At 43.2% G+C, this 23,436-nt stretch overlaps 1 protein-coding gene across 7 annotated transcripts in view; it reads right to left on the reverse strand.

Moving 5' to 3' along the window:
• The window catches only part of LOC134556709 (ubiquitin-conjugating enzyme E2 E1), a 45,309-nt gene extending 22,922 nt beyond the window's left edge, over positions 1 to 22,387 (reverse strand). The window contains exons 1-5 of one of the 7 annotated variants that reach the window (XM_063408990.1): positions 22,193 to 22,387; positions 21,994 to 22,030; positions 21,418 to 21,482; positions 19,962 to 20,050; positions 17,812 to 17,862 (exon numbers count right to left, since the gene is read on the reverse strand). In XM_063408990.1, the coding sequence (XP_063265060.1) occupies positions 17,812 to 17,862; positions 19,962 to 20,050; positions 21,418 to 21,482; positions 21,994 to 22,030; positions 22,193 to 22,372 (422 nt within the window). In that variant the 5' untranslated portion in view covers positions 22,373 to 22,387. Of the gene's footprint in view, positions 1 to 17,811; positions 17,863 to 19,961; positions 20,141 to 21,417; positions 21,515 to 21,993; positions 22,035 to 22,192 lie in introns of those variants that run through there. The other 6 variants (XM_063408962.1, XM_063408980.1, XM_063408971.1 and 3 more) reach the window with 6 other exon arrangements.
• Between the last annotated feature and the right edge of the window lie 1,049 nt (positions 22,388 to 23,436).

Genomic DNA, 23,436 nt, shown 5'->3' on the forward strand with positions numbered 1-23,436 from the left:
CCTCCCTAGCCCCAACATGTGGAAACTGTGTAGTTTAAAGTCCTGCTGAGATTTGCAGGCATAAATGTCAACTATAATAGTCTAGCCTTTTAACATACTTCTTTCTTCACTCCTGATATTTTTCCACTCTGTGGAATTAATTCTGTAACCTGAAGTGCCACTTATTAAAAAGGCAAGCCATGGTAAAGAGCTTGCTACCATCATCACTTCCTTTACAGAAATATAGTGATTTCACTCATTACAGCACACTCAAGTTTAATTACCACTGTGGCTTCTGCTCTGTGTAGGTATTAATCATTTATAAGTCTTTGGACTCTATTGCTCACTTTGTAGGTCATTTCCATAGGCATTCCCTTGCAACCTGATCAGACACGCTGCATAAAAGTCATTTCTAGGATGACCTGATATGGAAAGGGATGAGGAAAAGGAGCATGAAAAGGGAGGAAGTCAGTACGGGAGGAGGATTTCTGGTCCCAAACATACAAGACAGGTGTGCACATGTGTACGTGGAAGGAGGGAAAAAATACTCTTTGTGCAAACTGGGATTGGACAAAGATCTCAATGTATTGCTCAGAATTAAAGCAGATTTTAGTCTATAGGCAAGTTTATTGGAAGAAACAAACTCCCCCCCAGCCCCAAAAATCCCCTCCACCATGCTCTTCTGCTACAAGACCTCAAGGTATCTTGCTTAAACCTAGGAGCATGAGTTTATTATTGCTCCCAAATGACCATAATTAATAACACTGGCTTTGAACACTGATGGTAGCCACATGCCTGCCCAATTCTATTTCAGATTCTGTTATGTTCTTGGCCTCAATAACTTCCTATGACAGTAAGTTCCAGAGACTAATTGTATGTGTGAAATACACATATAATACCTTCCTTTTATTGCTCTTCTATTTGCCTTCTTTGATTTCAATAGAACATCTCTCTTGGTTCTTCTGTTATGAGAAAAAGAAAACAGATGTTTCTAATTTATTTTCTCTTACACTAGAATTCAGTGCAGCATGAAGTTAGCAGTTAAATGACTGAAGTATTTCATCCTGATTGTGTTCTTCTAGACAGAGTAAATGTCTGTTCTTCCAGAGTAAACTTACCTATCTACTAGGAGAATCAGAGAAAGATGAGCAAAGAAGTAAAGAAATTCAAACCTATGAACTTTAGGCATAAGGTTTATGGCAGAAAATGAGAAAATAAATATCAAAAGCATTACAAATGGTCCCTATTCAATGCTGGCATGTCTATATTTGGAAAAAAACCAAACCAAACAAACCACCCCAACAAACCACAAACTAACCAAATGAAATACAGTGTGGCTGAAGATGCTAGTGAGGGAGAGGGACAATTAAAAAAGCAGACCAGAACTTTATATGTAATGTCACTCAAACCTCTGGTATCACACATACTCAAGCATACTATTTTAAATCTCATTGTCGATGCAATTAGTCAACAGTTGCAGCTTTTTTTGTGAGCATAAGCAAGTTCTCAGGTGCCATCATCAGGGTCATGGATGAACAGCTTAAAAAGGGATTGATGCCACCGTTTTGCAATGACATTTCTGGGCTCTTGCAGGAAGGGTGCATATCTGCATTTGTGTGTAACTACCATTACCTGCGTGTAGACTGCCCCAAACAAAGCATGACTTTAATCAAAACACTTCATTAAATAGGGATGTCCATGTAGAGGCATTATATTTGTAAAAGCAAGTGGAAGTAGATTTCAGAGTAAACTCACCAGATTGAAGACTGATGACATTGGTGTTACAATTTCAGTGGAAACCTTGCTTGATTTAGTTATTGCAGGACAGGAGAGGACAATTCAGAGAAATGACAGAGCTTTTATGTTACTTCAGCTACAGGATTGATCTCTAAATACAAAAGTTGCCTACCCTTAGATCCACTATGAGCCTGCACTGCATCTTACTATACCCAATTCCAACTTTCCTCATTTATTTTAATGGAAACAGCACTTCAGTTGAGGAAAAATACACACTTCAATGCTTCATTCTGCAGAATGATGGGATCCTTGATCTTTGCACCAAATTCATTAGCATACATTTGATATATGTGAAAAGGCCTCACCTATATTGCCCAGCTTTGAGGACTTGAAAGTAAATTTCTGGAGCAGAGAAACTGTTGTTGACAATACATATCATTTGGATCAGATGTTTTTTAAAGGTCTATTTTCAACAGTGAAACAGATAATAAATAAATAAAGTGCTCTCATACAGTTAGGAAGTTCATTGTTTCAAGACAAAATACTCCAAAGACTAGAAGAAAGCCACTAGTCTGCTATGATTAGCCAAGGGCACAAGAGCACAATTAGTTCTTACTCGATGAGAGGATCAGACACAGAAAGGAAACCCAGATGGGTGATATACAAAATGAGGTGTCCCGATTGAATGTGACAACATTCACATTGAATTTTCTAAAAACGTCACACATCTTTTAACAACTTGTGTGATAATGGTTCCGTTGTATCTAGTTCTGTTCATACAGACACTATTTCATATATAAAATTGGAGTACACAAACTGTACACCTCCATAGCTGTACTCACTCTGTTCAGTGACATGTGAACACACACACTCTTACAGGCACTCCATTGCAGCAGATCTAGAATGGTATTATCATTTTTGCTACAAAATAATGGCAAGAATATACACCATGGCAGCACTGATCCCCTCTCAGTCACAAAAAGAAGTTTGACTTTACCCTTTAGACTACTGGTATTAACTGGCAAGTCAGTGTTATCCTTGGAGTCTGTTTTGCACACCCCTAAGAGACTTTCCTACGTGTGCTTCTTCTCCTGGGTGATGCAATGTTTGCAGTTTATGAAAACACATACTCTGTTCACTTCTCAAGTGAAATTAAATGCTGAAGAAAAAGAAACTTGATCTTGTAGTTATTCTTTTCCACACAGCTACTTCTGCACATTTAGGAGAGAAAAAGTAAAGAAAAAAAAAAAGCCACACACTTCTATACTTTCTCAAAACTTCAACTGCACTGTGGTAAGTGAATGCAAAATATGTGTTTGCACACACATACATGCTTTAAACACACTGCTGACAAAAAGCAGATCTGATTCAACACTGTTACCCTAGAGCTGTTGTCCTAGATAGTATCTAACAGTTTTAAAATGTGCAAATTACTATGAATTACCCCATAATTTGCAAAATGAAATGGCGGGCAAAATAAAAATCAAGCTAAAATCTACTTCATCATTTCAAAGTTGAAGTCTGGTAGTGGTTCAGTCTTGAACAATTCAACTACTGCAAAACACATATTGAGAGGCACCATTTAGAGCCTTACTGTAAGGAATTTACTTTTAACTGCAGGCAAAATCCAAGTACATGTTCCCCTCCTGAGCATCTTTTAATCTTTAGAGTTTCTGTTCCTTTAGTCCATGTAGAATAGACCCCAGCCAAGTAGGTATGTCTCCCCAGCCCAGTTTATGGAGGGAAGGCAGCTCTGGTTCAGTGTCAGCTGAGTTCAGGTATATTTCTGAAAAGACTGGAAAGCAAGATCTAAGATGTGCAAGCTCCAATTAAAGCAGAAGAAGGGCTTAAACCAAGAAAAGGTCTACCTATTAAAAATGTCTTAGCAGCTGTCACCAGCATGGATTAGAAATGGTGAGAGAGGTTACCCAGTGGCTGTTGTGCTGGTTTCACACACTTTTCCCACTGGGGCAAAGAATGATCAAGAGACTCATCATCTCAATGGGTACTCTTACTGGAAACAGCTTTTGTGGAAAGTCAGACTCTTAAATGTATCCATCTTGTCATTTTACTCCTACGAGACATAGTGGTCTACTGCATACTTAAAGACACACAGAAAGAATCAAAAATATAGGATAATTTAAGCCCTTGTTTTCTTCAGTACTGCTTGTAAAGAGAAACCTGAACACACAAGAGAAATCACCTTTCATAACCCTGCGAGTGTGCTAAGGATGCACATGGGCCTGACTGCCCACAGGCATGCAAGTATTAAAGAAAAGGAGCTAAACAGACCACCTCTCATCCAGATCAATGTCTTACTGCACAACATTTATCTTCTTTGTCTGTTGTATGGCCACTAGGTCTACAACTCCTGAAGTCTTCTAAAATCAGAGGACTTTAACAGCAAAAGCAATGCAAAGAAAATCCCCAATCCTCCCACCAAAAAATAGTCCAGCACAGCATGTCCTTCCTATCTTTTCTTATACTGAGAAACAGAATAACAAATATGAGTAAGGAAGCAATGTGAATCTGTGCGCAGCATTACCTTTTGTTTTAAACAGTCTATATGTTTGCTTTTCATTAGCTCCCTGTGGTGGCAAAACTATAAATATAGGAGTTAGAGACATAAAGGGAAAAAATAAAGTAGCCAATAGCAAAGATTTCAAATACACTTAGACAACCACAGTTTGTTTTACAGCTGCTTTACATAACAATAAAAACGTAATATACCATGGACTTTTGGGAGGCAGCATCAAATGGCAATAATGGGGTAAGCACAAATGATCTCTTTGGAACAATTAGAGCAATTTTAGAAGGACCATTATGTCCAACAAGTAATGGGTCCAAAGAGACAGAAAGGTCTAACGTGTGAGTTTCTCTGTAGTGACCAGAGATCACATATATGACCCTCCGGAAGAGAGGATAACTTCATAATTATATTATATAACCCTTACTAGAAAATAACCCTTTTTTGCACACTAAACAAAAATAGAGATCTTTCCTTCAGATGCCAAAGGCAAGAATGCTTCTATCCATCCAGTTGTCTCAGCATAATTAATAAATAAATAAAGGACAACAAAAATGCTTACCCTCTGTGCATAACCAGCTGAGAAAATCGTTGCTTATATGTAAAACAGTGAAGTGCTCACACAGTTCAGTAAACAGTTTGGCACTTTAAAGAAAAAAAATGGGTAAATAATACACATTGAACATAACTCTACAAACTGTTCAAGTGACCTTGAACTCTAGTAATATAAGCAGGGCCATGCAAACCCACTTATTTCTGGACACAGTTCATTCACTGTCTCCAGCAAGGACTGAAATTTAACACTGGACTTAGTGTGTCATTAGGATATGACACATTATCTTACAGGAAAGCCAATCTAAGCAAACATTATAGTTCTATTATTTTAATATCTAAAAAAATGAGATTCTCCCTCTGAAAAGAAATAATTTGCTAAAACAGCAACTAAACGACTTTCCAGGTGTGACATTCAATGTACATGAGAGGAGGATTAGTAACAATACTGACCAAAGTGATTTTCATTTGCCTGGCATGCAGTTGTCTGCTGTGTAATGCTCATACAGGCTCACCTTCCACACAGTCAAATGTCCTCATAACTCCCAAGTGAAGTTTAGATGTATCCTATTCACTACAAACCTTTCAAGCTAATAAAATACTTTTCCAATGACCAAAGAGCATTACATAAAGAAAGATGATAAATTTCAATTTCTATATTACCTTGCAACTCAAGACTATCCCATTTGCCCATTTAAGTACTTTAAAAACACTTTCCTCTTCCCCTTTCATCAAGCTACTCTGATTCATGACCAGATACTTTGGCAATTTTAAAAAATAATCTGTATATACACACACTGCTACTTCATTTGCCAAGTAAATTAATAAAAAAAAGAATGGTCATGTCTGCTTATTTTTTAATTCCTAATACACATTTTCTTTCTGTCAACAGGACAACTTTGCCTCCTCAGTTCCCTGTAGGCATGGGCTGCAGACTTTGATTGATGTTATGGGTTACTGCTGAAGGATCAGTGCAGCCATCAGGAAAGAGAAAGGACCAAAACATGCTCAGGTCAGAAGGATAAGGAGGCAGGAGACACTGGTGCTGTTCTTTACAAGGCTGAGATGGCCTGCACAAAGAGGCTCTGCTCCATGGGCCAGAACAGACACTCTAGCTCTTTCTTCCAGAACTTACACCACACTGGTGACTTGGAACACATTAGATTATAATGAAGGAAAGGAAAACCTAGAAAAGAAGTATAGAGATTGCCCAGAGTCTCTGCAAGAGACTGTAAGATTTACTAGTGGAAAGGGATCTGGCAATATACATTTTTTCTCTCTTGTTCCCTGATTTTAAGAGTTACATCTAATCCTCCCCTATATTTTCACTCTTTCCTAGTATGTCATAGTTCAGCCATCAACTCCAGCTCCATCTTCTTTTTCCTCATTTGTTCAGAATCAGGGAAGGCTGTTGCAAACAGAATAGACTTCAGTAGGTAAAAGATAGCTCTCCTTTCCAGATCCAAAGCTAAATCAGCACTCCACCCTTACCTCTCTAAGTCCAGCTGTGAATCACTAAAAAAATCTCACCCAGCTGTTCAGCCAGCCATGAAAGAGGCCATGGCACATCTTCATTTACCCACAGCCCTTCACTCTGCTGTACCACTTCCAGCTGGACCCCTTGCTGTATCCCTCCTGCAAGGTGCACCTCACAAACCTCTGCTATCCAATCCCTACTTTTCAGTCTTTCCTGGCAAAATCCAGTACTAGTCCATAAATATGTCCTAAATGGCTAATTCTGTGCTACTCAGCATGCAGTGAAATGTGCACCTGAACAATCCCAATGCTAAATTATTTGTCTGGACTTTACACCTCCTCTTAAATAAGACTCTTCTATGAAATACAAGGCAAAATCCTTGAAATGCAATGCAGAAAGTAGAGACTGCACAGTCCGTGGGATTAGAAAATTGGCGTTTTTTTGTGGGAAAAACAATGTACAACACATACCTGATACATTACAAAACCTCATATGTAACATAATATTTATAGTCATTAAGAGTACACACACTGACTGCTAAGTACTTGAAACTGGAATGTCTCAACACATGTAATAGCTATGCATTTTAACTCATATTTCCCTAACAAATAGTTACAGTCCTCCTAGATATTGAGGTGAAAGGTGAAGTAGGAGCACAAAGACACGAAAGAAGGAGATTAGCTGTTGGACAGCTTCATTATTTCTCTGCGACTATCCAGGAAGAAAAAAGCCCCAACACTAATATATCTCAAAATACACTATCCTATAACAAAGTAGTAGTATCACAAAGTAACAGCTGTGATAACCTTGGTGTGCATAAAACTGGAAAATAACCAAATCACATATTCAAGATAATACAACAGCTGCTGAATAAAACAACTCACTTATTCACTTCTATCAGATAAGGGGGAAAAGGACTATTTTGCACCATAAGCAGAACGTTTTTGGGGGAAGGAAGGATAGGGTGACACTTACAAGCCCAAAGACTAAACCTTTTTAAATAAAGAACATTAAACACAGATGGAAATTTACATACCACTTTGCCAACACCAACAAAAATTAAAGAAGTGCTTTACTCTGAAAAGTTTATAGTCTAAATTCAGCAACACAAATGCATGAAGGTTAATCCTTCACGAAAGCAAGGAGAAGTGGCTGAGTGACAGGAAACAAGAGCTTGCTTTAAATGGCAAAGCATAAAAAGAAGAGAGGCAAGAAGGGCAGAAGTTGAACATTTTCTGTGGTTAAAAGCCATGTCAATTGGAACAAGGAAATAGAAAAGAGCCTGAAGTTAATGGAGTGGAATGAAGGACAATGGGGTGGGGGAAGGAGGTCATTTTGTGGGTATTCCACATAGAACATAAAAAGACTATTTGGGGTCATTTAACTCAGCACCCTACTCCTGGCAGTGGTAAGAGCCTGCTCCTCAGAAGAGGTGACGGTGAACACTCTGTAGTCCATTCCCTTTGTACTCCCTCAGAATCCACAGCCACTGGATTAGGGGTGCTAAAGGGTACATGCCTGACTTTTCTCTATGTATCTGTTTATGGACCTGTTGCTCATGATTTGTTCAACCCACCTTTGAACATGCTGATACTATCTGCCTCCACAACCTCCTGCAGAAGAGTTTCCAGAACCTCACTGCCTACTGGATAGAAGGACATTATCTGTTCTAAAATGATCTTTCAACAGTTTCAGTGAAAAAGTGTTTCCAGTTCTATGGAATTTACTGAATAACAACTTTTGCCATATCTCTCTTCCAGTTGCTACAAAAACAAGGTGTGCTCCTTTGGGAGATTCAGATTCACAGGGCCTTCAACAAAATTAATTTGCAACTCCCTATCTTTAATACTAGTCTATTTGATTGGGATTGACTGTTTCACTTGTTTCTCTCCCCATTTTCTGCCCGCTTTCTCCATTTCTCTGCCTGCCTTTCACTCCCTCTGCTTCTTTGCTTGCTATCACTTCTCCAGTTTTTTTCCCACTCCTCACACCTCACTGATGTGCTTCTATGAGGACATGGCTCAAGAATCACATGCGATTCAAGCATCATTTCCAGGAGGTCTGCAAAGATACAGCGGGGCACCTGTTAAACATATTCTTTAAGGTATAGTATGTTGTTCCCACTACAAGATCATGTAAGTGCATTCGCTTTATTACTAAATCAATATTTTATCTCCCAAGTGGGGGTGCAAAACAATCACCACAGAAAAACTATTGTTTCAGCTTGTATGGTTTCCTGTTTCAAAAAATCTACTCATGCCCAGGAAGAGGGTGGCCCATGGATGGTCCTCCCTGTGCATCAAGAGGAGGATGCCCTTTGTCTTCTGTTCCTTACAATGTAAGGAGCAGGAAGCAGAGCTAAATTGCTGGAGCAGAAAAAACATCAGTCTTGTCTCTACTTCCAACTTGGCTGCAACTGTTCCAGCAACCAGTGCAAAATCACCGCAGTCACCCTGACGGGCCACCTCTCTTTGGTGTCCCTTGTAGTCTCTGTTAATGCCTTGTACAATCTTGCTGCCTTGAGTGGTTTTATGTCCTTTTCTGTTCCTCATCTGCAACTCAGTCATCTCCCAGTCTTACCAATACCTGCAATCTGATTAACCTCACAAGAGGAGTGAGGGGATGGAAAAATTGGAAAGATGCTATTCTAAAGAAAACATTAAGATTTCACTAGAGATTTCAACCCTGGGATGCAGCTGAAAGACAAGCAGCTGAAGGCCTGGCACTTGTTACATTCAAAACTCAGATCTCCTAGGTCACTCTTGTCACTACTGTACACCTTTCTGCCCGATTTCCTAGGTTACAAGGGTGCTGTTAAAATTCAATTTAAAGTTGGAAGGAAAGCATCACCACAACTTTAATGCAACGGAGAACTCAGTGAGAATCATGATATTTCGAGACGTAGCATAGCTATTTAAAGCCTTCAGTCTTTTCTCTCTCCCACAGTCACCCAAGTGTAAGGAGGCATAAATACTTTTACCAGAACTCAAAGCACTACAAAATATGATGAGAATCTCAAATTAAGAATTATCCCAGCAAAAAGAAAGCTAGACAATTCGTGTTGATAAATAACTTATAAGGAAGACAAGGACTCTAAAGGCTTGTCTGCATCACCTAATTTACCTCTTTTAAAAAGGTTACTAAGACATATAGAGAACACTGTGTACATACAGTATTACAACAATCTGATTGATCAGAAACTTCTGATAAAATGACCTTTTGTGGTATAGTATAGTATTGATCTAATTACTTTAAAACAGTATTATTACAACTGTGTACATTTTAGCAATCTTTCAAAACCATCTGCAGCAGCTAAACACGGCTTTAATGAAGTAAATTGCACTTTCTCCACCATTTATAGGCCACTTCTCAGAGCAGCTACACTTGTTCAGAATATAAAATAACACACTGAAACTTTTTAGAAGTTGTCCACTAGAAAACTGCAAACATATGACAATCCATAACCTTCGTAATCTAAATTAGCACCTTAAAATGTCAGTGAAGATATTCAAACTGCATCTAAAACCTTTGAGACAGTTACCCTGGCAGTTTTCCTTGTAGAACAACCACTGTCTCAAAAAAATCTGACAAAGCTCTTAGAATTCACCTATTGTGAAAAAACACTTTTGATTTCAGAATTAATTTTTAATGTTTGGGGGTCTTTTCACTCCTGTGTACAACTCTTGTATGATCCTAAGCATCCAAAGAAAGCATACCAAGACCCCTCTCCTGATCTTTCCGAGGAAGACACTGGGATTAGCATGCTGGCCAAAATGTATTGCTCAGATTCTCACAGCAGAAAAAGCATTAAATATTAGTAGTCCACATGCTCCAGAAAGCTCCTCCCCATTTTGCCTTTACAATTCTCAGTACCAGATCAAGAGTCTCTGTGTTTCCAGCAAGTCCAGTAGCTCCAGAGGGAGAAATGAGCAATCTTTTTAAAGTCTTTTACGCTGATGTAAAGTACAAAACACATCTAACATAGTTATCTGATTAGGTCCACACTCACTTTTGACTCTAAGTTAAAGCTCCTGGAGGAATTGAGACCTAAATTCTACACTCATTCACAGAAACACAGAAGCAAAGAAATCTAACAAATCTAAGCAAAGGACTCTACATCATTAATCGCACAGCCTCTTTAATCCAATTACTTTGTATTTTCTCTTAAACAAATGAACTGCCAAAACTTGGCCCGGACCCAGTTCTCAAAACAGCTCAATTTCATCTCACCTGACCCATATATTCAGTTGTGAAATTATGGAAGAGACTGGAGGGAGTGGGGAGATTCAAACCCCCTTATCTGTTCCGAGCTACAGTCTGCATGCCCCACTCTCCTTCTCTCCCCCAGCTTCCTTCCCCCAGAGTCCAGGTTAATAAAGAACACTGCAAATTGGATATTGAACTTAAGGATACAGCTCTGCAACATCTCCTTGTAATGTCAATTAGTCCCTTACACACAGAAAATATGTATTAAATGCATGGTTGCAACCATTACACTTTCCACAAATGCCTTGGAATTTTAATTGCATGTTGCTGAAATCTGCAAACTGGCAAGAGAAACAAGAAAACCCCTCTGAATTCCTGAGTGCACAGTGCTTATTTTGACAGTTGTAGTTTATTTATAGTACTTGACAATACATGTTCTCTCCTCGGTTTTGTAATATAATGAAGTGAGTATTTAGACCTCCACTGTTAAGCCTCAGAGGGAAAAATAAGTATAAATTTATTTCATTCAAATAAATGTACAGATTGGCAAGATTCTACTTATAATGACTAAATTGCATCATTAATTTAACTTAGTTTGAAGCACTTCGTTTTGTTGAGAGAGCATAGCCCTTAACTCTGAGTGTGGTGTGTGTCTGCACAGGTGTGCAGTAACCTCTTAACCCATTCACATAAAATGGTATCCTTTTTTTAGTACATTAAATGCTTCTGAAAGGGTGCTGCATGGAAGGCTGGTCTGTCATGTACAATTAGAGAAGAGTGCAGGCAGAGGCTGTAGAAGTTTCACTATGCACAAACTCACGGATAACCTTAACCCACTGATGTGCAGGTGAGCTCCGTTTCCATCCCCAGCACAGCCCCGCCAAGCGCGGGACCAAAGCGAACATCTGCCAGACGCAATGACACCGGCTCTCAAAACCACCCATTCTGAAACCACAAGGCTCTGGCAACCTGCTCTTGTTGAAATCTTCAAACACAAACCCATCCTCCTCAATCCCCTAGACAAGCCAGTTACCCAGGGGTAATTTTGTCTTCATATAAAAAGGCAAGATAGATTCAAGCCCTGAAGTATAAACAGTGCACATACATCATTTCCCAATTATGTCTATGAAGTATTACACACGTACAGTGTATGTTTCTTAAAACAAAACCAGACATGCAAACTGCTGCTATACACATATCCAATATAAAAATCTAGACAAACAGCACTGGAATACAAGTGAAAAACCAAACAAGACTGTGTAGCCAAGAGGAAATATAAGAATTCGTCAGATAAGACATATATGCAGCATCATAAACAGTTGCACAGTGCCCTCCAAGGGCAGCAAAACTGAAAGTCAAATAATAAAATTAAGTGGTATACAAGAGTGTGTGCACAGAAGGGATTTCAATCCTCTTTGTTCTTAGCCATGATACAATTTCATAGCCGCGTTCAAGATTCATCGTTTCCATGTTTGGCATGCAAGAGCACAGAATGCAGCTCATTTGGGAATTACCGAGCCAGGACATGCCAAGCAAAATCTACCACAGCATCAGCCAGCTCCTGCCACAGCATCCAAACAGCCTGGTCATCAAAACATTTCTGACAGTTAAAATAAAAACAGAAGTGGCTTCAGAAAAGTTAATTCTTAATTATTCGTTAATATTAACAAATCGATCCTCAGCAAAGAAACTGCTCCTGTGCAGCCTTTTTCTGAGTACATTGGGCAGAGGACTTCGCCTGCAGGAGCTGCTACCTCCACATACTTAAATTCAGCCAGTGTAGAAATGTATTATTTTTATGGTTTGCAAGCTAGACCATACACAGCTGCAGAGGATCTCTAAATTAGTTAATACACCATTTCAAAAGGAAGAGTTATTTCTCCAGGGATCGTGTGTCAAACAAAGCAAGGAGAACCACTGGTAGTTTATATGACAAAAGATATTTTTCAACTACACACGGCACTAATTATGAAGGTCCTTTCTATCCTACGTCTGTAAACTTCTTACAGAAAACACTCACATTTCCAACACAATGGCAAAAAGAAAAAAGAGTTCTAAAACCACTTTCGTAAGCTGAGAATTTCACCTTCCTTAAAGGTGATAATTTTTTACTCCTACAATGAAGCAAAAGCTGACATTTGTGTCATTCCTGACCTAATAATCTGCCTGTGCAAATTAAGGAAAAAAGTCATAATGAAATTAAGTTTGTTAGTTAGAAAAGGTAAGAAAGCTTATGCTATAGAATATGACTGTGTTCAAAAAGGGCTATTTCACACATGAAAATAACAAAAACAACACTGATATTAGAGTTTAACAGCAACAACCCATCCTTAGATAATATACTACATTTAAAAGCAAAAGCATCTAAAGCATTATTGGAGTTCAAAGTATTGAAAAAAAATTTGCAAAAAATTACAAGCACCATTAAAAAAAATAAGCAAGACAAATGCCAGACTTGCATGGTATGTAGATGAAAATTATAATATGAAGCTGTTGAGTTCAAAACTGCCTTTGAGCCACACATTTTATGCAGACTTCTCTAAAGCCAAGAAATCTTAATTCCACACTGCAAAGTTTTGAAAACTATTAATATTCCATGTGTTATAACGGAGAGCACTTCTCCCACCATCTTCACTGAGACATATATTTATTAAGTGCTGACAGTTAACTTTCACAGGACTCTCAAGGAGATCTGGTCCTTATTCTGCAAATTTACAAAAACTGGGCTGAAGGCGCCAAGAAACACAACTGTATTTTATTATTATTTAAATAATGAATTTGTGATAGCATTTTACTCTGAAGCAATGGTAAGCCTTGCAGGAAAATGCCTCCTTCAGCAAAGGTTTGAAAATTATTTTTGCTTAAACAACAGCTGGTCTTGCCTATATGGACTTAAATGAGCCATGTGGAGAAAAACTTGTTTCAGTTTGGCTAAGATAGATTAAAAAACATTAATTCTAGTTAATATCCATTTTGGTCCCTCTACACAGATGGGAAAAATAACACTAAATTACCATGCTTACATATAGTCAATACCAGACACCCAATAAAGCACAAATTCAAAGCCCTGCTCATAATGCAACTGATGTACACAGTTCCAGCAGAACAGCTCAGCTGCAAGTTAGCTTGAAACAAAAGAGATTTACATTCATTTCTCCACTTTGCCAGAGACTTCCTGCATGACCTTGGACAAGTCACTTGTTTTTTGTGTGCTGTAACTCCCCACCCCTAAGACCAGGGAAAAACACTTGTTCTGTAAGCTCACATCAATAAGCAGATCTACCATCAAGAGATGCTTAGATACAGAGGTTGAATAAATGACACAGAGCGAATAAAGAGTACTTAAAGCTTTAATTAACTTCTCTTAAAGCTTTGGACACTTCATCACAGAGACAGAAGGAAAGATTCTGCACAACACTCATAAGTGTTACCAGCAAACAAAAGTCAGGATTGCCTACACAGCAAGACAGAACCATCTGCAGACCCAAAGCAAAGGCATGACACCTCCTCTGTCACCAGCATATACAAAAGACCAAAAGTAAGGAGTTCCTAGTTATCTTCTTTGAGTTCTAAAACAGGAATTAAACTCTGATATAAAACAAAGTAGGAGAAGAGATCACAGATACACTCTTAAACAATTTAAAACACTTTAGGTCTGAACAGTCATTCTCCAATTCACATTAACCACCTTTTGAACTTGAAAGCCACATTTAACTTTCATAACTCAGTATTAATATTGGGAGTCAAATCATCTTGCAGAAATTAAAGACTTCCGGAGTACTGGCCTACCAAAAACAATGAAGATGACTAAAATCCACTCAGCAGTAGCTGCCAAACATACATTACACTAGGACACTAATGAGGACAGCATTGCTCCCAGCAGGAACCCACAAATTTGTGACATGTATTAAATATATCTTTTTAGAAAATGCTTTCAAGTCCTAAAATCTAGCTTTTGAATGCAGGCCAAAAAGAGACTGTTTCCGTGCACATATTCTGCACCTCTGCGCAACTAACTGCACTAGCCTGTGAAAATCAAAATCACAGCCTGAGGAAAAAGAGACAAGCACAAAGGGACTATGAGAAATGAAGCAGTCAGTGAGACACAAGCCCAGCTAAGCTTTCGGGTGACACAGCTATGGAAAAACCAGAAGCAAGGAAAGTACTGAGGAGAGAGGAAGTTCTGGAACAAACTTCCCCTCATATTACCCACATATGTGTAAAAACCACACAGCTGCTCAATCACAGGGTGTTGAGTGTGCTTGGGGTTTGGGTTTTTTGGTTTTTGTTTTTTAAACAGATGATATGTGGGTTACATACATGAAAATACAGTCACTGAAAGCTACAAAAATAAAAACGAAACATTTATTTTTAAGCTATTTTGTTTGAAATGTCAAATGGTTGTCATTATTTGTAATTGCATCTTGTATGCCATATTTTATGAGAAGAAAAATACCTCATGTAAGATGTGGTAAAATAGTTCTTACTAAAAATCATTCACAACTGGAACCTTTGTCTTTCAATATGCAGAGCTGCTCTGGGATGTGTTAAATATCTTGAGCTCTCATTACTGCAGTAAGACTGAAAGAAGAACAGTATTTTGCAGCAAGGCTCAAAATTAAAGCACAGCCAACCATGAACTTCTATCAAATACTGGGCATAGAACAGGGAAAAATACCAACATGGGGGGCGTGGGGGGTGTGGTGTAAGCACAGATGTCAGAAAAAGAAAAAAAGATTATGATACTTCCAGTATAACACAGGATACGGTTTTGGACAAACATTTTCAAACTTGACTTGAGGCTTTGGCAACCCCTAAAACTGACAGCATAACGAGTAGTACGTGGCATCATACATAATGCCCTGAATATGTAAGTTCTAAGATTAAACTTGCAGGAGAGAGCAAGATGCCTAAAAGGAGAGGACTGGCCTCTCCTCCAGTGACATCTGAGAAAAGTCTGTAGAGGCACAAAGGCAGCAGAGATATGAGGGGCAGGAGGTCAGAGGCAAGGTTAGAATAAGCAGAGTCATAAAGGCAGGAAACTGAAACTAAGTTCTCAAACTATGTATTTAATACCTCCTTCCCAGTATGCCAGTAATGTTCACAGAAAAGGAAGAAGTATAAAGGAAAGCAGTGACCCTGTTAGCAGGCTTCCCAAGAACAAATTTGAGCAACCTTAAACATCATGCAGCAACCAGAGTCTCTAATTTGCTTAATCCCCTCACAGTCATAAATTGACTATTTCTATTTCTTTTTTTCACAAGAGGAGAACTTTCCCCATAGCTGCAATAGCTGAAACTCATCTCACTGCTGTGGCAATTGGCACCTGCCTGCCTTTTTACAAACCAGCCGCTACAAGGGCAAACTCCCAGTGCTTGACTGCACAACTGGAGCCTTGTTAGCCATAAGCAGAGCTGCTCTTCTTGGCTCTCAGCATCATATTTACAGAAGTAGGTGGATTTCATCCCAAGATGAGCAATACCAAAACTGCTTTGGTCACACACACACAACAAACCCCTCCAGTCACGTTTTCCTACCTATCAACATATTAAAAGGCACTAACAGCTACACCAGTTTCATGCATTACTTGCAGGAGTTGCCAGCCTTCACTGTAACTCATCTGGAAGTCAGAATGAATGCAGAATACTTGTAACTCCACTATGGATGAAGATTAATCATCACTACTTATACTACAAACTGTTTTTTACCATTAAAAATATTTGTAAAGGCTGAAATAACACAAACTTACTATGTGGGCCTTGAAGCACATTATCCCCAATGGTCTATGTAATTAAAAAAGAAAAAACAAAACTATATTGTGTTTTGACAAGTAGGCTGCTAGTTCATCTTTACCTGTGAATGAATCCAATCGAAACAAGGACAAATTAAGGTTCTAATATAATTTACACAAACCTTCAGAAGAAGCAATCTAACATACTCATATACTATCACAGCTTTTGGACAGACTTGCAAAGTTCTGTCTGAAGTCCCAGCACCTTGACCATCCAGACACAGTTATCTAGAGGGCAAGCAAGTAACAGTGCCTGGCATGTGCTGCTGTATTTCTTTCCCATGAAAATCAAGTTAAAGTGGGAAGAGTAGGGAAAAGCATGTGGACTTCATCCTGACACAGAGCTGGGATGCACATGGGACAGACATCTCCAGTCCAAGAACTGGAAATTTTGTAATATTCAGGTAAGTCATTACTGTCCCTAAAACAACATTTTCACAGCTAGAGATTTCGAAACTTATTGGTTATCATCCCAACAGCACAAAAATCTTCTTAGTATCAGATTAGATGTCACACATCACAATCAATCTCTCCTTTAATTAGTTATGATCCCAGGGACTGATACTGAAAGGGTGGCTCTGGACCCGTCAGGCTAACTCTTGTGCTAATGCCTCCCCATAGACTAACAGTGGCAAAAATCTTCAATAGGTTCATGTACATTTGTGGGTGGAAATTCAATACTAAAAAGAACAATTTAAACAGTTATTTATAAACATAATTTTCTCTGATTTCTGCTATTACCAACATCAAAAGACATCAAACCTCAGCTATAGCAAGAAGATGGGAACAGAGTTATGCGCTGGCAACTACAGCAAACACAGACCAGACCGAAAACCTCTTTGCTCCTGGATGAGCAAGTATAACCAAAGATGCTACACTACTACTGCCTTCTCTCCAAATGCAGAGGTTCAGGGACACCATGCAACGAAACAAATCAACCTGTGAGTTGTTTAAAAAAACATTTGAGTTTCTAAAACACACTTAAAAATGAGCTGCTTTATAAAGGGCAACAGAATATCCCTGCTTTCTGTTTCATCAGCTAAGATGTTCCAGTGGGGCACCCACTGAGTGACGAATTTGCACTTGTCTTCCACTGTCAGCTGCTGTTCACAACAGAACTCTGAGCTAAAAACCTCAGAGCATTCTCTGCTTCCTTGGCAGGACTCTTATTTATATAAGATTAGTGCAGTCAGGCATTAGATTTATAAACCAAAACCAAAAACAAACAAGGAGAAAGTTTTCACACTCTTCCTTATAGGCCAGTACACACACAAAACAGTTTAACACATTGAAAGGCAATTGTTAAAAAAACAAAACAAACCCCCAAACAAACAGAAAACTGGTCAAAACATATACAATCTCTGGAGGTACCTCCACCTGGAAACCATTTGAAGTCATGCAAGCATTCACAAAAGTACTGCTGGCCACCTGAACAGCCATTCCTGTGCTCCATCCAGAGCCCCCGAGGGCAATTACAACACACTGGCACACTGCAGCCCCTCGCCTTCCCCCACCCTCCTCACGAAAGGAAACAACACCCACCTGCAGTTGGGAGGTGGATCTAAGGTGATGTCAGCCAATTCCTTCTGAATCCTGTGGCAATAAATCAAGAAGAAACAAAGGTAAGTCACTGTGTGGGATAGCAGTTAACACATTCTCCTTGCAGATATACTGTCACTGTGAGCTTGCCACAGTACATGAGAGAGGCACTCTCAGCTGCAGCCCCCAACCAGTCCAAACCCCCCAAGCAGGACAGGCGTCCTGCCCTGTTGCAGAGACAGGCAGGGAAGCAGACAGGCATCGTGCACTGAACCCAGACAGGTGCACTGCTCCGTGCTCCCACAGAGATGCCATCCACACAGTGGAAAAGATCGTCCGCTTTGCTCTGCCAACCAGCCTGGAAGTGAGGGGAAACCTCTGCAAATGTGATGCACCAAGAGGAAACTGCAGTCTGAAAAGAAATTTTGTCTTACAGGATTGAGAGAAACAGCCATTGCCAAATTGGCTCTGTCCTCTCTCCCCCGGCTTCTCATCACCATCCCGAGAAAAAAAAACCACAGCCCTGAGGGAGTCAATAACTGCGCCATTCTCAAGGACACGTTAAGGAAGGTGAATATCTATTTCCAAGGCTCCTGCACATTCCCACCACCTTCAGTTCTCCCTTCTCTTCACCCTCGAGAGCCACACTACACCCCCATGTCCCCTCCCTAGGACTCCAGACGCTCCCTCTCTCCACTCTGCTCAGCCAACACCCTGTCCTCCCAGCCCAGACTATTCTGGGCTTACGCTGCTTTTGCCACAAAACGCCCAACCAGCTATCATGCTCTTCCCTGGAGTCCCATTACTGTCACTCAGGCTTCCCTTCCAGATTTCCCCACCCAGCACTCAGCCTGCCTTCCTTCTCCTTTAAACTCAGCCAGCATCTCCTGCCACTTGTCACACACAAGAACCACAGCCTTTCCACAGGAGGCAATTTAAAATCTTCTCCTTAAAAGAGTGAAGGGCACAACACGTAAACACTGCTTGCCTCTATGTCAGTTTACCATGGAAACCTGCTGAGTAGAGATCTGGAACAACCAAACTGCCTAAATTCTGCAAAGCCACAGAGAACTTAGTTGCCACGACAGGGCATTTGCATAAAACCCCAGTCACTTTAGACACCTACTGATACAACCTCTCTGCTGCTTGGCAAAGCTGTTCAGTGAGATGGTTTATTATTCTTACTGAAGTACTGCAAGTTTGCTTGAAAACCTCCATTTGTCAGCTTAGCTCCCTGGAGCAGGATGGTGCTGAATTCAGGTGACACAGAAAAAATAAGAAAGGGTAACTTTTTTTTTTTTTACTGAGTAGCTCGAACAGTCTGTCCAAGTGAAGAAAACTGACTGACATAGCTGTTCTGGAATTACTGTTCTATGCAGGTGTCTCTCCCTACACTGATGAATTTTGGAATAAAAATTACTTTTTTCTCAAAAAAAGCCCAAACCCACTCTGTGCTGTGAGCAAAGAATATTTTAGAGCAGAATGTCCACAAGTGGACCTGCTGCAGATTATTTGTTCCAGTCAGCATCCAATCATACATAGGAAATTCAATATAAGTGATGAGCAAAATGACAAAAATAACAGTAATGTATTTGTTGGTAAAGATCTCAGGCTATATTATACCACTTGCACTGGAGTGCATTCCCCCAAAGCAAGCAAACTCAAAAGTTCACTAACATTAATCTCCAAATCAGTCCTGGAAATCAAAAAAAGACACTCTAGACTCCAACCCAAAAGAGAGGGAAACGATGTTGAAATGCAATGCCTTACTTGGGACCATATAGCTTCCAGTAGGAGAGAAAAAAAAAAAAAGGGTGTAAATGTCAATCCTACCCCACTCCCATAACAAATGCTAATAAGGAAAAAGGAAAAGACAGCAGAAGTAATTGAGGGTCAGGATAAGAGCCCAGAAGAAGAAGAAAAGCCAGGAAAATATTTGGAATAAGCAGAAAGAGGGACAAGAAGAGAGCAGCGAAGTTGGGCATTCACTGCAGTGAGACATTGAAAAAAGTGAGACAATAGGAGCTTTGAACGGAAAGGTTGAGCACAAGGGCTAGAGATGAGGAATGGGAGCAGCACAGGAACAGAGCAAAATAAAATGAGGAAGAAGGGAAGATGCAACAAATCAGTGAGAAAACTGACTGCAGCCTCACCTCTTGGCACTGGTAGATAGCAGTTTAGAGTTTTTACTCATGCTGACTTTGCTTTCCTTCTTCTTAGGCGTGCTTGTCTCTTTCTCTGTCTGTTGGTTGGAGGATGAAGATGAGGAGGAGCTGGTGCTGGCCCTCGAATCGTCATCCGACATAGCGACCCCCCCACCACACACCCCAACCTGGAGAGGAGACACCATGGGGTGTGGGGAACAAACAGTGAACACAAACACACACAGAGAAAGGCTGCTGACAATCTCGCTCTGTGTTTGGGTCATGCTCCTTTTAAAGGATCCTCGTGTCTCCCTCTCCTCTCTAGGCCCTACAGCCATAGCAGGAGGAGCAATAGCTTCCCCTGAACTAGTAACACCGAGGAGCAGGGAAAAGAGACTTTAAAAGCTTCCTCTCAAAAAGCAAGTGCGGAATGAGAGGAGACTGGAACGAGGAGACTGCGAGGATCAGGGAAGCTCAAAGCAATTCTTTCTAATCTCCCCCAAACTGCACACACAAGAGGAGCCATCACCACCCACCCCTATCGAGCCTAGGGGTGTAGGAGATAAAAATGGAACAACTCCGGTCCCTTGGGTTCCCGGGAGGCACGTGGGGGAGGCAGGAAGGGATGGGCCGGGGGGGTGACCGTCGCCAGTTCTAAAATGGAAGTGGGGCATCACTGGCAACACAGGGAAGACCCTGGCAGATGTGTGACCTGTGGTGGGGAAACCCCTGCCTGCTGGATAACCCCTGACTGTGGGATCGGGTGTGGGAAGCCGTGAGGGGAGGCGGGCAGGAAGGGAGCAAACCAAGAGAAGGGCTAAGCATGGAGTGGGGTGCACTGGTGGCACCCACCGAGGCCCACTGCACCGAGGGACATATGCCAGAGGAGGGGGAAGGGAGCAGAGAGCCTGTGCCGGGGGGGGCGTGGGGGGAAGGAGAGCCAGGGCCTACGAGGGGCGAGAGCGGAGGGCCCGGGGAGGCCGGTGCCAGGGAGGGGGGCAGCGGGGGCCAGGGAGAGGCAGCCCGGCTGCATGCGGGCACCCTGAGGGCACGGGGGAGGAGGGCGAGCACGGCGGGCTACCGGGGGCAGGTCCGCACCCCAGAGGGGCGAGAAGCCGTCGGGAGGGATGGGGGGGCTGGCAGGGCACCCCGGCAGAGTTCGGGAGAAGGGCTCGGGGGGCAGCCGCGGGCGCGAAGGGGGGGGGGGGTGGCGACACACGGCCGCCTCCCTCCCAGGGCCACGGGCCCCCGGGGAGCTCCCCCGGCCCCGCTGGCCGAGAGCCGGAGGGGGCCCGGCCGAGCTGCCCCGGCCGCGGGCCCGCAGGGCCGGGGGACAGCGGTACCTGACAGCCCCGGGCGCGACCCCCCTGCCCCGCCGGCTGCCGCCCCATCGCCGGGCCGCGGCCGGCCCTGCCCCTCGCCCCTGCCCCCGGGGAGGGCGGCGGGGGGTGCCCCGTCCCCCTACCTCTCCCTTTGTGTCTGGCTGCTCCTCCTCGGTGCGGCTGGGCCTGGCCACTCGTGTCTCTCTCGCTGGGAGAGAAGCGGAAGTGCTGCAACAGCAACTATTAAACAGGCAATGGCTTCCCTGGCTGCCTCCCCCACCGCCGAGCGGGGCTGGGGGGCGGCGGGGCCGGGGCGCCACCCGGCGCGGAGCGGGGGGCGGCGGGGGCGGGCGGCGGAGCCCCAGCTCCGGGGATGGAGGGGGATCCCGGCCGCCACGGCCCCCTCCCTCTCCCTCCCCCCCGGGGAGGAAAGAAAGGGGCACACGGAGAGGGACGTGAGTTTTTAATGGAGACCCTCTGAAAAGTAACCTGCAGGGGTGTCGGGGGGGGAGAGGGACAGGCGCCCTCCCCGGCTCCGCTGCTGCTTCCGTACGAGAGCCCCGCGGGGACGCGGTGGAAGCAGGTGGCTGGGAGAGGGGCAGCTCCCGGGGCTGCTTTTTTTAAGGCTCACAGAAGGGTATTAGGCTCGGCGCGGGGGCTGCTTGCTTTCCTGGTATTCTCACAACTGATTCAACCCCAAAGCTTCTCCCCTGCCTCACCTGCTTTGTCCCTCCGGCAGCAGCAGCAACTTCTCACCTGTCTCAGTTTGAAAGCAATAAGGGAAAAAAAAAAGAAAAAAAAAAAAAAAAGAAAGAAAGAAAGAAAGAAAGAAAGAAAAAAAGCCTAGCTCAAAGCCCACTCGCCCCCCCAATCCAGGTAAAAGGAAAAGGAATCCCCGGCAGCTTTCCCGTCTCTCACCTGTTTCAGCCCTAAAGCAGCAGCTGTGTCCTCCCTTCCCTCCCCCGGCTCAGCCCTGAACCAGCAGCAGGAGCAGCCGCTTCCCACTCGCCCTCGCCCGGAGTTCAGGATTCCATTGTCCCCCACACTGCATTTGGTGACATCACTGACACACAAAGAAGGGGCACTTCGTGATGTCATCAACGCATGCTGGGAGAGAAAACAAAATTCTGGGCTTGGCAGCGACAGCACTAACACACAGACGCACACAGATACACACACAGACCTTTCAATTTTCTAAAGGTAAAAGTATTAGGGATTTTTTTTCCCCTAGTCCCCTGATGGGGAGCTCGTCTGCGGGAAAAGGCGTGTTGTATTCGCTAGCGAGTTGTAATCGCGAGGCGATTTATGCATTTCTCCGAAACCTTTTCTGTCCGTCTCTTGCTCCCTATCCACCCAAGGGAGAAAGGTGATTTGGCTGGAGCTGCCCACCACCCCCGGCCCAGGCCCGGGGAGCAGCCCCGGTGGGCAGCCGCGGCTCTTCCTGGAGGTGCCGGACCCACTCGTGGAGGGACAATGGGGACCAGCATCCCCACCGACCTCACCAGGGGCACATTTGGCTCGGTGCCGCCAGTTTCCACAGCCTATCGAGGGATCGCCTATCGAGTTACTTGGTGTCTTCAGTGGCCGAAAATACACTGGACTGTCACCACCACGCACCACGATAATGGATCGGAGTTTGTATGTCACCCTTTCTCCCACGGGAGGACCTCGAGGTGGTCCGCAGGCACACAGGACTGCTGGCTCCACAGGGCGCTGTTGCGACACGACACCTTGGGAGTCCCCAGGGGTCGATTACAAAACCGAAGCCGCAGGAGAGGCGGGGGACGGGGGCGGGGGGATGTCCCAAGGCTGGACATCTCCGCTTCGCAGCCAGGGCGGGGGGAGCGGGGGCAGCCGAGGCTGCCTCCTCCTGAAGCCCGGGCTTCCCGTCTGACGGTGCCAGGCGCTGCCCGTTCCCGGGCTGCCAACATGGCCCCGGCGGCGGGCGCGGGTCCGGCCGGGAGCCCTCCCCGTTCCCCGCGGCGAGCGGCCGTGCCCAGCGGCTGCCTCCGGCCTCCCGCGGCCTGCCCGCCCGTGGGACCGGTGCTGTGAAGAGCCTGCCCCTTAAGCAGGGCGGAGGCTTGAGTGGGGATGACACCCTTCAGGCTGGGGTCTGGTAGTGGGTGCCCGTGGCTTCACTTGGGGTCAGCTGTCAGCCAGGT

The sequence above is a fragment of the Prinia subflava genome, chromosome 1 (assembly GCF_021018805.1).
Source record: "Prinia subflava isolate CZ2003 ecotype Zambia chromosome 1, Cam_Psub_1.2, whole genome shotgun sequence".
Lineage (NCBI taxonomy): Eukaryota > Metazoa > Chordata > Aves > Passeriformes > Cisticolidae > Prinia > Prinia subflava.